At 44.1% G+C, this 17,045-nt stretch overlaps 1 protein-coding gene across 1 annotated transcript in view; it reads right to left on the bottom strand.

Moving 5' to 3' along the window:
* LOC311109980 (vascular endothelial growth factor C-like) overlaps positions 1–17,045 on the bottom strand; it is a 50,361-nt gene that overhangs the window by 16,413 nt on the left and 16,903 nt on the right. Inside the window, exons 2-4 of the mRNA XM_084188492.1 lie at positions 16,779–16,998; positions 16,298–16,488; positions 10,560–10,699 (exon numbers count right to left, since the gene is read on the bottom strand). Coding sequence (XP_084044618.1) covers positions 10,560–10,699; positions 16,298–16,488; positions 16,779–16,998 — 551 coding nt within the window. The remainder of the gene's footprint in view (positions 1–10,559; positions 10,700–16,297; positions 16,489–16,778; positions 16,999–17,045) is intronic.

The following is a 17,045-nucleotide window of genomic DNA, read 5'->3' as shown; positions in this document are numbered from 1 at the left end:
ACTATCAGATTCTTTGTATACACTGCAGTTTCTTCTTTCCATTTACCAACCTCCAAAGACAATATACTACATTTCCGGAGAACCAGAGATATTACATATACCTGTATACTCTAGTCAGTAGTTCCTGCCAGACTGAGTATATCACCACTAATGAAAATGCAATAAAAAGAGAACCACACTAACTCCATTCAGCCTCTTAAGAGAGAGCCAACAAATAGCACTTTAGTGCCTCTATGGGGGGATCGTTGTTGTAATCCTTTCAAGAGGGTGGAGAATACGAATGGAGCAGGTGGGAAGTTTACGGTAAAGAAAAGACGTGTATAAAATGAATTATTGCATTTACTTTCCGGTATGTTACACACGAGGGTAAGTACTGTTTTAGAGCTATGGCTTCCACTGTAGCTCCTGGAACTCACACTTGAAGCTTCATGTGTTTAGGTGCAAAAATGCTAACAAACTCTAGTACCCCCAGCACGGAACATTCCTAAACAGTTTGATAAGGCTGCGTTCAACGCACACTTGTGTAACTAGCCACTGTACTGTGAGTGCATGCCGGTCTAAGGCTTCATTCGACGTGCAGTACAACTGTATAACTAAAGTGTTACAGTGCATTCAGACAGTTAGTGCGGTTGAAAAGGCATCCGTAAGGGCAAACCCACTGTTAAAAAACGGGCCTCTGGTTCAGTAATATACCCTTTTTCTATAACTCTATCCTGAGGAAATGCCAACCATACAAGAGCCCTGCGAGAGGTGAACTAACAGACAGACAGGGGAACTAGACCGTTTGTTTCCTCCTGGAAGTGAAAAAGCAGGTCTTACCCTTCTCTGGTAGTGATTTATGACTCTCCCCCTCCATCTCAACCTCCGTCTCCCCCACAGTCTCTATCTCCATCTCCCCTCCGTCTCCCCCTCTGCTCTGGCAGTTTGATTTAAGTGGTCCAGTCATGGCAAGCAACTCCACGGACGACCAGGGCCTCACCCCCAATATCACCCCAATATCAGCCCCAGCAGGTAGGGGTTCAGGGGTTCAGCCTCAGCCTGACTGACTACGAGTCCACTATGAGGGACAGGAGGACCCAGACCCATGTTCCGCTCCATGCCTCCAATCCATGCTCCGAGGAGCACCCCCTCACCTTTGCACCGAGCCACAACTGAGAAAGTGGACGGATGTAACAGCTAAGGTTACCCCCTCTCTGCGATTGATTGAGCCCCCTTTGTCGGGGGGTGACGGGGTGAGGGAGTGAGATGAGTGGCACGGTCAGGGGTTTATCAGACACAGACGGTCAGGGAGACCTGGGACTCAGGTTGGGAGGCATGAAGCCTCCTTCACCTCCCCCATATCACGGGCTTCATGCCCCCCTTCTTCTCCCCAGGTCTAAGATCATCCTGTCTTCAAATGGAGGTCCTGTCTGATGTATGACCCTGGTACAACATTCTGTCATCAGAGGGTGTTGGGGTGATGAGTAAGGGGGATGGGCGGGCGCTTTTATTATGGAAATCCTGGCAATAACAAAATTAGTCAGGCCTCTTTGAGGTCAGAACCTCTGAACCTCCGAAAACATATCTGGGACATTCCACTATTGGTGTGCAGCTCACAGTAAGCATCCATGAGCTTAGTCGACCTGATAACAAATTACAGTTAGTGGTTAGAGCACTTCAGAAAAAAATAACTGCTTTGAATTCACAAAAGCATTAGTTTCAAATGCAACAATGCAAACAGATGTTGGCTTAATTAAAGTTTTGCGTTGATTATCTACGCAAAACAGAAACATACCCTTTCAACTATTTATTTGAAATAAAACAAATTGCTGAAGTTGCCATGAAACGGCTCATTGGCAGCTCTACACGTTCGAGGGATTGTCAATGTGCTTCCAATTACCATACATGCAGTGGCTTAAACAGACAACACATTCCAAGTGGATGAAAAAGAAGGAAAGTAACGCACTCTCCTGACATGTTTGTGGCTTCGGAGGAAGACACGTAATCTGATTAATAACACGTGCACCTTTCATAACACACAACAGACGTGTCCGTTTAGACAGCCAAGGTGTCACCACCTTGATATTACAAAGGCTGTGGTAATCCCAAGAACATGTTAGTTCTACTGCAGCCGGGAAACTTTGCTGCATGTGATTTGATTAATATAGTACAACTACTGTCTATAATTCATATCACGATGGGATTTGTATGTGGAATGTGCAGGCCTCTCTTGGTATGTGTTGTTTTGATTCATATACCAAATCAAGTACTGTCTATATTTCCTATGAGGAATGGATTGGTATGTACAGGGCCTCCCCTGGAATGTGATGAATTGAAATAAATAATAACCGTGTACATACGATAGAAGGTAGACTATGTGCGTTAGATGAGGTATCCACCTGATTTAGTAGTTTTTCTGACGGTAAATGTATCTGGTGATATAGAGCATCACTGTACATAATGTTATATATTATAGCTCTGCCGTCTTGCCGTTACCTGCTGTAATGTCCTTTCCTGCTCCAATTTATGGCACAGGTCTACAGAGTATGCGCGTCAACATTCCATATGCCAAACGTCCTCTTCTTGAATAGGTCCCCCATTAAATGTTCATCTGTAAAACTAGCTATGCATCAGTTGCAAAAAACCTTCATCTTTCAGAGTCGAAAGACTAGCTTCACTCAACATTTTACCCACATCTACTCAAGCTCAAGCAAAGATACAGTGCCTTGCAAAAGTATTCATCCCCCTTGGCGTTTTTCCTATTTTGTTGCATTACAACCTGTAATTTAAATTGATTTTTATTTGGATGTCATGTAATGGACATACACAAAACAGTCCAAATTGGTGAAGTGAAATGAAAAAAATAACTTGTTTAAAAAAATTCTAAAAAATAAGTAACGGAAAAGTGGTGCGTGCGTATGTATTCACCCCCTTCGCTATGAAGGCCCTATATAAGATCTGGTGCAACCAATTACATACAGAAGTCACATAATTAGTTAAATAAAGTCCACCTGTATGCAATCTAAGTGTCACATGATCTCAGTATATATACACATGTTCTGAAAGGCCCCAGAGTCTGCAACACCACTAAGCAAGAGGCACCACCAAGCAAGCGGCACCATGAAGACCAAGGAGCTCTCCAAACAGGTCAGGGACAAAGTTGTGGAGAAGTACAGATCAGGGTTGGGTTATAAAAAAATATCCCAAACTTTGAACATCCCACGGAGCACCATTAAATCCATTATTAAAAAATTGAAAGAATATGGCACCACAACAAACCTGCCAAGAGAGGGCCTCCCACCAAAACTCACGGACCAAGCAAGGCCAGCATTAATCAGAGAGGCAACAAAGACACCAAAGATAACCCTGAAGGAGCTGCAAAGCTCCACAGCGGAAATTGGAGTATCTGTCCATAGGACCACTTTAAGCTGTACACTCCACAGAGCTGGGCTTTACAGAAGAGTGGCCAGAAAAAAAAGCCATTGCTTAAAGAAAAAAATAAGCAAACACCTTTGGTGTTCGCCAAAAGCCATGTGGGAGATTCCCCAAACATATGGAAGAAGGTGCTCTGGTCAAATGAGACTATAATTGAGCTTTTGGCCATCAAGGAAAACGCTATGTCTGGCGCAAACCCAACACCTCTCATCACCCAGAGAACACCATCCCCACAGTGAAGCATGGTGGTGGCAGCATCATGCTGTGGAGATGTTATTTATCGGCAAGGACTGGGAAACTGGTCAGAATTGAAGGAATGATGGATGGCACTAAATATAGTGAAATTCTTGAGGGAAACCTGTTTCAGTGTTCCAGAGTTTTGAGACTGGGACTGAGGTTCACCTTCCAGCAGGACAATGACCCTTACCATACTTCTAAAGCAACACTTGAGTGGTTTAAGGGGAAACATTAAAATGTCTTGGAATGGCCTAGTCAAAGCCCAGACCTCAATCCAATTGAGAATCTGTGGTATGGCTTAAAGATTGCTGTACACCAGCGGAACCCATCCAACTTGAAGGAGCTGGAGCAGTTTTGCCTTGAAGAATGGGCAAAAATCCCAGTGGCTAGATGTGCCAAGCTTATAGAGACATACCCCAAGAGACTTGCAGCTGTAATTGCTGCAAAAGGTGGCTCTACAGAGTATTGACTTTGGGGGGGGTGAATAGTTATGCACACTCAAGTTCTGTTTTTTTGTCTTATTTCTTGTTTGTTTCACAATAATAAATCATTTGTATCTTCAAAGTGGTAGGCATGTTGTGTAAATCAAATGATAGGAACCCCCAAAAAAGTAATTTTAATTCCAGGTTGTAAGGCAACAAAATAGGAAAAATGCCAAGGGGGGTGAATACTTTCGCAAGCCACAGTATTTATCTTTTAAAATTTGAGAAAACAGAAAGCTTTAGCAGCACATCTGTACTGCGTCTCTTGACATCAAGCGTTTTACTGGCACTGAGGTTTTCTTCCACCGACTGACTGACTGACAGCAGCACGGCAGGATAAATGTCATCTTAGGTAACGGATTGGATGCACTTTGAGCTCCCCCTCGTTCCTCTCGCTCGGCTAATGGCTAACTGTTTATCCTATGATATCCCAGAGAGAGATTTTTTCATTACGCCTGTGAGTAACTCACAAAACCTGTAATTATTACCAGTCTTTTCACCTCACCGCGGTAGCTGCCTGAGAACAGATATGGATAACACACTCTAATATTTCACATTTGAGGAATTGGGATGACCTTACACTCTCAAGTTGAAAGCATTTCTCTTCACTCTGAAGAGTAGCTCATCTCTCTAATGGTTTATTATGTCCAGTACAGTGGGGAAAAAAAGTATTTAGTCAGCCACCAATTGTGCAAGTTCTCCCACTTTAAAAGATGAGAGAGGCCTGCCTGTAATTTTCATCATAGGTGCACGTCAACTATGACAGACAAATTGAGGAAAAAAAATCCAGAAAATCACATTGTAGGATTTTTTATGAATTTATTTGCAAATTATGGTGGAAAATAAGTATTTGGTCACCTACAAACAAGCAAGATTTCTAGCTCTCACAGACCTGTAACTTCTTATTTAAGAGGCTCCTCTGTCCTCCACTCGTTACCTGTATTAATGGCACCTGTTTGAACTTGTTATCAGTATAAAAGACACCTGTCCACAACCTCAAGCAGTCACACTCCAAACTCCACTATGGCCAAGACCAAAGAGCTGTCAAAGGACACCAGAAACAAAATAGTAGATCTGCACCAGGCTGGGAAGACTGAATCTGCAATAGGTAAGCATCTTGGTTTGAAGAAATCAACTGTGGGAGCAATTAGTAGGAAATGGAAGACATACAAGACCACTGATAATCTCCCTCGATCTGGGGCTCCACTCAAGATCTCACCCCGTGGGGTCAAAATGATCACAAGAACGGTGAGCAAAAATCCCAGAACCACACGGGGGGACCTAGTGAATGACCTGCAGAGAGCTGGGACCAAAGTAACAAAGCCTACCATCAGTAACACACTACGCCGCCAGGGACTCAAATCCTGCAGTGCTAGACGTGTCCCCCTGCTTAAGACAGTACATGTCCAGGCCCGTCTGAAATTTGCTAGAGTGCATTTGGATGATCCAGAAGAGGATTGGGAGAATGTCATATGGTCAGATGAAACCAAAATATAACTTTTTGGTAAAAACTCAACTCGTCGTGTTTGAAGGACAAAGAATGCTGAGTTGCATCCAAAGAACACCATACCTACTATGAAGCATGGGGGTGGAAACATCATGCTTTGGGGCTGTTTTTCTGCAAAGGGACCAGGACGACTGATCCGTGTAAAGGAAAGAATGAATGGGGCCATCTATCGTGAGATTTTGAGTGAAAACCTCCTTCCATCAGTAAGGGCATTGAAGATGAAACGTGGCTGGGTCTTTCAGCATGACAATGATCCCAAACACACCGCCCGGGCAACAAAGGAGTGGCTTCGTAAGAAGCATTTCAAGGTCCTGGAGTGGCCTAGCCAGTCTCCAGATCTCAACCCCATAGAAAATCTTTGGAGGGAGTTGAAAGTCTGTGTTGCCCAGCGACAGCCCCAAAACATCACTGCTCTAGAGGAGATCTGCATGGAGGAATGGGCCAAAATACCAGCAACAGTGTGTGAAAACCTTGTGAAGACTTACAGAAAACGTTTGACCTGTGTCATTGCCAACAAAGGGTATATAACAAAGTATTGAGAAACTTTTGTTATTGACCAAATACTTATTTTCCACCATCATTTGCAAATAAATTCATTAAAAATCCTTCAATGTGATTTTCTGGATTTTTTTTTCTCATTTTGTCGGTCATAGTTGACGTGTACCTATGATGAAAATTACAGGCCTCTCTCATCTTTTTAAGTGGGAGAACTTGCACAATTGGTGGCTGACTAAATACTTTTTTCCCCCACTGTATGTGTGAGGGCAGAGAGCTCCTTCCTTGGCACTTCTTGGCCCTGGGTCTTGATAAGTAATGTTAGACCACCTTGTGTTAACGCTGGCAGCCTACTGACTATATGATCACAAGATGTTGCCATTCGGACAACCGCATTCTCCATAGGTTTTGATACGTGTCTATTTATATCACAGCTGAACCGGCCAACTCATGTATTAGACTACCATTCCTTAGCATCTCCTCATGATGTTTCCACTGATATGTATTTCCATCCATAGGTGAGGTCCGTACACATGTTGAGAGACCTGTGCTTGTAATGGTCTGGGTGTCCTGAGCATTCACAACAGTAAAGAGTAAAGGTCCATGGAAAAGAACTGCAGAGAAACCGACCAGAGAAAGATCAAAGCTCTACCATTGGACCCACGGGTCTGTTTAAGTCTTTAGCAGCTAGCTGAATCCACAGCCCAAACTAATCAATTATCATTAGCCCTCACAGCTTAATTTGGTACTATTTCTGTAATCCGTAATAATTCTGGGGATGGATTGGTCTAGACTAGACTCCATTAGGTCACTTCTAGATGTTATATACAGCTTTAATGCCTCTATATCCGCAATCAGAACATAAACTGTTGCTGCTATGTAACTTTACCCCCACTGAAGCTACAGGCAGAGAGGAATGGTGGAAAGAGACACCCCTTAGTGTCAAGGCAAAGAAGAAAAACACCAGGGATGCGTCCCAAATGGCACCCTATTCCCTATATAGTGCACTACTTTTGACCAGAGCCAAATGGGCCTTGGTCAAAAGTAGTGCACTATAAAGGAAAAAGGGTGCCATTTGGGATGTATCCCAGCAGAAAAAAGTTCTGGTCGCCGTAGGAACACATCTGCTTTTTCTTACACGAGGAGCTGAGCGAAGCCTGCCGATGTGTGAGAGAGAGAGCAGATCACTCGCTGAGGAATGATGCATTCCCCCCCCCCCCCCCCCCCCCCCCCCCCTCACTCCTGCTATTGAAAATCCCTCTGACAGAGGAGCAGGCAGAAAAATACTGTAGTAAAATATCACATAATAATAAACAGGTTCGCTGACTCTCTCTGGAAGGATAGTTCTGATAGTTCTCTAGGACCAACTCAGTGTCTTAGGGGACGAACGCTGATCATTTGTCAACTTCCTCTCCTCTGAAATAAGACCTTTATTCCATAATTTTATATGTATTTAATTTAATTTTACCCTTATTTTCCAAGGTAAATTGACTGAAAACACAATGACCAGGCATTTCAATTAGTCACGTCATGTAAGATTATATCCATTAATCACACATTGGTAAACATTACTATTGAACTCAAGCATTATACCATGAGTAAACTTTCCCAAAACACTCAGTCACCTTTATTGTAATTCATCGTGTTTCAACCTATCCTATCGACTGGCCCCTATGACACGGCTAGTGAGAAACAGCCTTGTTGTAGCACGGCTCACATCCTGCCATAGATCTTTCAGCCAGGTAGTCGTGACCTGGACCTCTGGTCTGCATCCCAAATGGCACCCTATTCCCTATGGGCCCTGGTCAAAAGTAGAGCACTATACAGGGAATAGGGTGCCATTTGGAACGTAATCCTGGACCTGGCCGTGGCAGGCCTCTCATCTGGGATCGATCTGCAGCTCTCTCTTGGCAATACTGTCCTCCCTGGTCGGTCACAACAACACCACAGCTTTAGGACATGGAGAACATTAAGGTTTACAGATCAATGGTGTTCCAATTGCCATTGCATTGCTGCAGGAGAGTTTTTCTCGTTGGGAAATGAGTCATTTCTCGGCATGCCGGCGCATGTCGAGAACGGGCAAAAGGCTAATCCTTCAGTCTGTGGGGCTGACACAAGGGCAATAAACATTTACACTAGTCGAACTGTAACAGCGCAATACCGAGCAGAAATAGAGAGCAAGATCCCTTGTTAGTATACTAAGACTTGTATGAGACTTACAGAGAATTTATCCCACCAACATAATTATTCAACAATTGATCTAAACATTGTGTCACTTTAGAGACTATGAATTGACAGTACTTGACATGGCAAGGCCAGTGAATACGTCGGTTGGTGTACAGTTTCTTATTTAGGTTTGAAATTAGCCATTCAATTTAGGGCGAGGAGTTTTTCCTGAACACGTGGACTGAAACAGGTCAAACTCTGGGTCCTTGTTGATTATACGTAGGCTCCAGAGTTATACATAGGGCCCGAGTTTTCCCTTATCCCTGGTCAGCTATGAGCTCATTGTCTATAGTAAATTCTAAGTGTTTATGGAGTGTTGCTCTTCAGCCTGTTTGCTTGCTTGCGCAGCCTTGGTCTTGCTCTCCTCTCCCTGGGGCGTTGACAGGCCGTCCCCACCCTGCTGCTCCATATATCACCACTGTTACTGCTACTGCTACTGCTACTTCTACTGCTGCTACTGCTACTGTTACTACTGCATCTACTACTGCTGCTACTGCTGCTACTACTACTGCTACTGCTGCTGCTGCTACTGCTGCTACTACTACTTCTACTGCTGCTGCTACTGCTGCTACTGCAGCTACAACTACTGCTGTTACTGCTACTGCTGCAACTTGCTACTGCTACTACTACTACTACTACTGCTAGTGCTACTGCTGCTATTACTACTGCTGCTGCTACTGCTGCTACTGCTGCTACTACTACTGCTACTACTCCAGCTACAACTACTGCTGTTACTGCTACTGCTGCAACTTGCTACTGTTGCTACTACTACTACTACTACTACTGCTAGTGCTACTGCTGCTACAACTACTACAACTACTGTTAGTGCTACTACTGCTACTGATACTCCTACTACTACTATTGCTGTTACTGCTACTGATACTCCTACTACTACTACTACTGCTACTGCTACTGCTGTGTGGAAAACCTCTAGCTACATATACCCTAATGTAGAAGAGGCTGATCTAAGTCTGGTTGAGGCTCTGGAAGCAATATTGTCCCCCGACTTGTTCTGATTAAGCTAAACAGTAAACACCCTCCTAGCGCTCCTAGCGCTCCCAGAACTGTATGTAAACCCCGGCTTAATGTAAAGTACATGTGGTGGCGTGAGACTGGGTGCCGGGCTGGGGGTTCGGGTGCGGGGCCAAGTCTACACTCCTCTACTCCTCTGACGTAAACACAGCACACAGACAAAATGAGAATCTGTCTGTAGATACAGCTCCTGTGTAACCTCTTGCTCACAATATACTGTCGTTTTCATAAGGTAAGGTGGGACGTTCACTGCAGAAGTAGCAACATCTCATCTTCGCATCACCCAAGTGGGTGCTGCACAGGTGTGTGTATGATGGAGGCAATGACACTAACTCTAATTATGTCAAAGTGCTTTCAGGTCTGATGACAGAAACACCATCCATTTAACTGTCCTCACTCCACGTAGTGATTATGGACTCAGTCCATAATGCTCCACAGTGCACTGCCCTGCCTAGATGGAAAGTTAATCAAGGTTCACTGCTGGGATTTCCTGTAGTAACACCTCCAATATCAACACACTGACAGGAAGCCTTCACAGCACAGGAACAATAGGTGTCCACACTAAATTGGCCAATATGAACCTCTATATCCTTTCAAGGGAAAATACTGTTGCTGTACAACACAAGGCAACCTCCCATTGTATCCAAAACATACACAACCTTTTCGCCACATATACTCCCAATAAAGAGAACCAGAATCCAGAAACTGACTGGAAAAACTGAGCAAATGTGTTGGAACTGGGGATTTTTGGTTAGCATGCTGACAGCGGAGACGCTATCCTAAGTTTCTTGGTACGAGAGCGAGCTTTCTGCAGGCTTAAATACATCCGCAACATCTTGCAAACTGTTCTTGAAGTGTACTTCCTGTCCTGTGGTGGGCAATGCTTCCTTCTCACTTTCTGGGCATTTGCAAAAGTCCCTGTGACAGATATCTGTTATAATGCTTTTAGCAGTTACTTCAACGGAACCACTGCATTGGACAGAAAAACACAATGGATAGACTGGATTAAGAATCCCCAAAAAGGGCACTTAAAGAGGCCTATATATTGCAGAGAAGATACTTTACTGAACTACTCCTACTATTACTACTATCGCTAACTCCTATAGAGGTAGGAGCAGATCAACATAGCTAAGTTAGTGGACTGGATTAAGAAAAGGAACACTTACTCTGGTAGAGATCGTCGTATGATGGAGTGTACTTGTCTGTAGACGTCCAGTTTGGACAGACAGCGGCACACAGTGTGGTTGGCAAAGCTGATAGTCACTGGCTTGGTCATTTGCGTGATGGGAACTGTGATTTCAAACAGCTAGGAGAAACAGAGAGTGAAGATGAGTCAAGTAACAGATAGTAGGACTTTTAGACAGTTTTCTTCAGTCAACATAACTGTGAAAAAACCCAATTATCAAGCTACTGACAGAGATCATAGTACTCTTTTTTTTCTTTTTTTTTCAATCTATTTGGGGGTAGATCAGCTTAATATTGCAGATAGATTGTAACTTCCATCAATGTAATTGTCTGTATTACTTCCAATCCTCCATGTTTATATATGTTTATATATATACAGTGGGGAGAACAAGTATTTGATACACTGCCGATTTTGCAGGTTTTCCTACTTACAAAGCATGTAGAGGTCTGTAATTTTTATCATAGGTACACTTCAACTGTGAGAGACGGAATCTAAAACAAAAATCCAGAAAATCACATGATATGATTTTTAAGTAATTAATTTGCATTTTATTGCATGACATAAGTATTTGATACATCAGAAAAGCAGAACTTAATATTTGGTCCAGAAACCTTTGTTTGCAATTACAGAGATCATACGTTTCCTGTAGGTCTTGACCAGGTTTGCACACACTGCAGCAGGGATTTTGGCCCACTCCTCCATACAGACCTTCTCCAGATCCTTCAGGTTTCGGGGCTGTAGCTGGGCAATACGGACTTTCAGCTCCCTCCAAAGATTTTCTATTGGGTTCAGGTCTGGAGACTGGCTAGGCCTCTCCAGGACCTTGAGATGCTTCTTACGGAGCCACTCCTTAGTTGCCCTGGCTGTGTGTTTCGGGTCGTTGTCATGCTGGAAGACCCAGCCACGACCCATCTTCAATGCTCTTACTAAGGGAAGGAGGTTGTTGGCCAAGATCTCGCGATACATGGACCCATCCATCCTCCCCTCAATACGGTGCAGTCGTCCTGTCCCCTTTGCAGAAAAGCATCCCCAAAGAATGATGTTTCCACCTCCATGCTTCACGGTTGGGATGGTGTTCTTGGGGTTGTACTCATCCTTCTTCTTCCTCCAAACACGGCGAGTGGAGTTTAGACCAAAAAGCTCTATTTTTGTCTCATCAGACCACATGACCTTCTCCCATTCCTCCTCTGGATCATCCACATGGTCATTGGCAAACTTCAGACGGGCCTGGACATGCGCTGGCTTGAGCAGGGGGACCTTGCGTGCGCTGCAGGATTTTAATCCATGACGGCGTAGTGTGTTACTAATGGTTTTCTTTGAGACTGTGGTCCCAGCTCTCTTCAGGTCATTGACCAGGTCCTGCCGTGTAGTTCTGGGCTGATCCCTCACCTTCCTCATGATCATTGATACCCCACGAGGTGAGATCTTGCATGGAGCCCCAGACCGAGGGTGATTGACCGTCATCTTGAACTTCTTCCATTTTCTAATAATTGCGCCAACAGTTGTTGCCTTCTCACCAAGCTGCTTGCCTATTGTCCTGTAGCCCATCCCAGCCTTGTGCAGGTCTACAATTGTATCCCTGATGTCCTTACATAGCTCTCTGGTCTTGGCCATTGTGGAGAGGTTGGAGTCTGTTTGATTGAGTGTGTGGACAGGTGTCTTTTATACAGGTAACGAGTTCAAACAGGTGCAGTTAATACAGGTAATGAGTAGAACAGGAGGGTAATGAGGAGAACAGGAGGGCTTCTTAAAGAAAAATTAACAGGTCTGTGAGAGCTGGAATTCTTACTGGTTGGTAGGTGATCAAATACTTATGTCATGCAATAAAATGCAAATTAATTACTTAAAAATCATACATCATGTGATTTTCTGGATTTTTGTTTTAGATTCCATCTCTCACAGTTGAAGTGTACCTATGATAAAAATACAGACCTCTACATGCTTTGTAAGTAGGAAAACCTGCAAAATCGCCAGTGTATCAAATACTTGTTCTCCCCACTGTATATATACATGGATATATACATACACACATATATATACACATATACACACATACACACACACATACATACATACATACATACACATACATATCCTTTAAAAATATATATATATTCCCCTTTATTACTTTCCAACCCCACTACCCTTTCCCTACTTGGAGTAAACTAGTGAACAATAATGCTTAGGCCTCTACTTCCAGCTCATACCTACTATCTACATCATAGTACTTTGTAGAACCTGTATTTGTCTAGTTGATGTCACGGCGCAACCAAACATGATGATCAACCTTTTGCCATAGTTTCTTTGCAGCATTCTAGTCAGGATCATTTGAAGGCTGAAGATTAAATCTAAAAACAACCAGATAAGTGAGGCTAAGAATGGGGCATGTTGTGCAACTCTAAATCCACAGACCGCTAACACACAACCACACTGTGTATAAACTCTCTAACCCCAACTATATACACCATTGAAGTGGAGTGGATAGCAGCAACAAAAGAGGGAATGAGGCAAGGGAGCTTGTTTTTATTAGTGTCTGCAGGAGCTTTCTGTATCATGCCTTGATCAATTCAACACTATTCTTTGAGGTTACTCAGTTCTAGGGCCGCATAGAGTTTTAGGGAGGAATGGAGTAGACTCAAGCAGTTCTTGAGAGTGAGTCTGTGAATGGCCATTGGCCCCAAAGCATGAATAGCAAACAAAAGTCTTAGTGACTTGAATCCAGACTCTTTTAAACAGACTTTTCTTCCCTTCAATAAAACAAGTCAGTCCACATTCACTCAATAAAATAATAGACCACTCAATGAGGACTATAGCCCTTTAGGATGATTAAAACTGACCTAAGCAATCACCCCGATCCTCCTCCTGGCAGACGTTACCAAGGCATCCCAGTCTGATTAGTCTCAGCACCTTGACATGGGCTTTGGCAGAGGCCATTCCAGCTTCCTTTTAAGAAACCGCTAAAACCTGACACGTGCACCCGCAGTAAATACTGCAGCCCTTATCCCAATACATTGACGAGATTGGGAATGGTTTATAAGTGAGGGGAATACCAGAAATACTGTATTAATGGGATGATCTGTCCTCCCTGGTGACAGGGAGGGGTGCTTCCCTACCTTCCCCTACCCGCCACTCCTTTCCATCCACTCCCGGCTCCTTACAGCCCTGCTTACGCACTTACACCGCATCACACATCCACCCCACCGCTCTAAAGACAACACACTAACCCCTCATTAGGCTGGCAACGTACATGAAAGAGATTCCTTAAGGCGTCTTGATGTACTGTACCTGACAATGGACTCTACTCTCACATCGGGGGAAAGGAAGTGAGCACTACCAAAGAGCTGTCTTAAAGAACACTCATACTGTACCTGCAGAATAGTTCATTGAGGGCATAGGAAATAAATGTATATATAAATTTAGTTTATATATAGTTCATCCTAACTATTCAGCGAGTCAATCTGTCTGACTCCCGGCCCTGTCATTGAGGCATTTACAATCCACTGAGCCTGCACATTGTCTGGGCTCAGGTGGGAATAAAGCCAGATAAGAGGTAACTGGAGAGGCTTTAGATTGGCCATTAGTTCTGGTAGTGGGAACCTAACAGTAGGCCTACAGACCAACCTGCCTGGCTACAGACCAACCTGCCTGGCTACAGACCAACCTGCCTGGCTACAGACCAACCTGCCTGGCTACAGACCAACCTGCCTGGCTACAGACCAACCTGCATGGCTACAGACCAACCTGCCTGGCTACAGACCAACCTGCCTGGCTACAGACCAACCTGCCTGGCTACAGACCAACCTGCATGGCTACAGACCAACCTGCATGGCTACAGACCAACCTGCCTGGCTACAGACCAACCTGCCTGGCTACAGACCAACCTGCATGGCTACAGACCAACAGGTAATCCAAAGGTTGTGGGTGATGTCAGGGGGAATAGACACAACAAGCTAGTCTTTCTCTGGGGATACCCAGCAGTAGCATGAGTCAGTGTTTTAGCTATGAGTCTCCAAGTAAGCCTATCAACAAAGAGTCATGGGAGCTGTAGTTGGGCTTGAAATCAATCAAATCTGTATGGACAAAATAGCATGGAAAATGCATGCTTACATTTTCTATCTGAATCAAATCACATTTGGTTTGTATCCAACCGCCAATGTTTAACAAGTAGTTAGGTTACCAAACACATGTATGCTATATTACTTAGCTGTGTTATTGAACAGCAGGTTTCAATTTCATTCTTGGTGCCCTGCGTTTTGCTAATGAGAGCTATATGGAAATATAGAACCCTTCACTTAAATCTGACCACTTTGGATGGAGAACATATGTTTTATCTGCATTGATCAGGGCACGCCAGCGCCCAACTGATGAGTCCTAATCTAACATCTAGGCTCCCCCAGTGTCTCCTTGAATGTTGACGCATACTTATTCTCTGACGCAAACACAGCATAAACAGAGACATCAGTTACTGTACCACACAGAGCAGATCACATCTCAGGGCCCTATGAGTCTGGCTCACTGGTCATAAAAAAACACTGCACTATTGAGTTACAACAAAAGAATTACACAACTATTCGGTTTGTTTTCTGATCCCCTAAAATAGAGAATCAAATCTCTTGATGGTTCATGTTATTTACATTTACATTTTAGTCATTTAGCAGACGCTCTTATCCAGAGCGACTTACAGTTAATGAGTGCATACATTTTCATACTGGCCCCCTGTGGGAAACGAACCCACAACCCTGGAGTTGCAAGCGCCATGCTCTACCAACTGAGCTACAGGGGACTATATATATATAAAAAAAACTGTGTTAGACCAGTAAATATTATAGGAAAAAACCTTAGGTTCCCAGGGGTTACCAGGATTAAGTCAAGTAGGTCATTGAGCTACACTTTCAGAGGCTGTGGTAGGTCTCCATAGCAACATTAGAAGTCTAACAACAGTTGTAATGTTAAGGCCTTGACCGGGAGAACACAGACTCAAGCCCCTGACTGTGAGAGTGTCATGCTTTAAATCACACAGACTCAGAATAGCCCGGCTGGGGTCAGCCCACCCAAAATAAGTGGACAATTAAGAGAGGGCTAGCTGCTAATAACTCGGCACACACACGACCTAGCAGAAGACCCCCTGCCCTCCGTTTACCCCCTAAATCAAGGTGGGACACTGAGAATGAACACCTCACTCCCCTCAGTCTAGTAGAGAAAAACTAAGCAAGCACAGGCTTTAAAGAAGCTATAAGCCCATCAGAGTACATCCAATACGTCATTGGAATTTCCACAGATCACACACTGTAAAAACAATGCATTGTTTTGGCGTTTGCATGCAAATCAATTAAACCGTTTCTAAATCATATGAAGCAATGCTTTAACCCAACTCCAGTCCTCAGGGGCTTCTGTGTCTTAACGGTGTTCAGGTCTTGCCGTTCAACTAGTAAAATGATGATCTGTGAGTGATCTGTGGTCAATCAATGACTTTAATTGATCAATTAAGCCCCTAGGAACAAAGCAAACCTGAAGATACTGCCGCCTGTGAGAATTGAAGTTGAGTACCGCCGCTGTTTAAGAACCCCACTCCAACATAGCCAACACACACACGCACACTCTCGCACACACACACACACACACACACAAACACACACACACACACACACAGAGCCCCCCACCCCCACACACCACAGTCCACCCTCCCTCTTGCGGTCCCCCAGGTTTTGTGTAACTCACCGTCTTGCTGATGTAGGAGGTGCTGATGTTCATACACTGGCGCTCCTCGCTGTTGCAGCAGCCCCCACATCTGTAGACAGACACGCAGGGTGGTTTATAGAAGGTGTTTGTAGCCGCCCCAAACTCTTTCCCCACATCTAAACAAACTTCTCGTGGCATGCACAGGGTCTTTCTCCACTCTGACTCAATACCTGTTGGATGCACGTTGAGAGAATCAGACAGGAAGACCAGAGCATTAAAATGACATCATCATTCGACAAACCATGTATTGTATTGCACTTCCGGTATCAGTCAAGATAAGTGGCCAATCAAATGTATTTTCTTTTTTAGGTGAAATAAATGTGTTTGCTAAACTAAGCATTGATCTTATTGGTTGATATGGTCAAATGTTACTAGGCTACAAGGTCAGTTGGTCAACAACAAACAAATCTAGACTGGCCAATAGTGACAGAAAAATCATCTCCTGAAAACAGACACTTACTTTTCAGTATGTCAAAGTTGAAGTAAGCTGCAGCGAACGCCGGCGGTTCGTCGCTCGACCGCGTTTCCGTGGCTATGTGTTCCCCTCTCAGGGGGAAGCGTGCGCCCCGCTTTGACCGGCACTTGAGCACGCTGTAGTAGTTAGGGTACACTATCCTCATCAGGTCGTCAACACTGGCCACGGAGCGCAGCTGCTGCTCAAGGTCTGGCTCCGACGGTTCCTGGATGGAGAGAACAGAGAGAGACCATATAAGGACTGATGTACTGG

The sequence above is a fragment of the Coregonus lavaretus genome (genome assembly GCF_964263955.1).
Source record: "Coregonus lavaretus genome assembly, contig: SUPER_35_unloc_1, whole genome shotgun sequence".
NCBI lineage: Eukaryota > Metazoa > Chordata > Actinopteri > Salmoniformes > Salmonidae > Coregonus > Coregonus lavaretus.
This window is presented reverse-complemented; position numbering and strand designations above follow the sequence as displayed.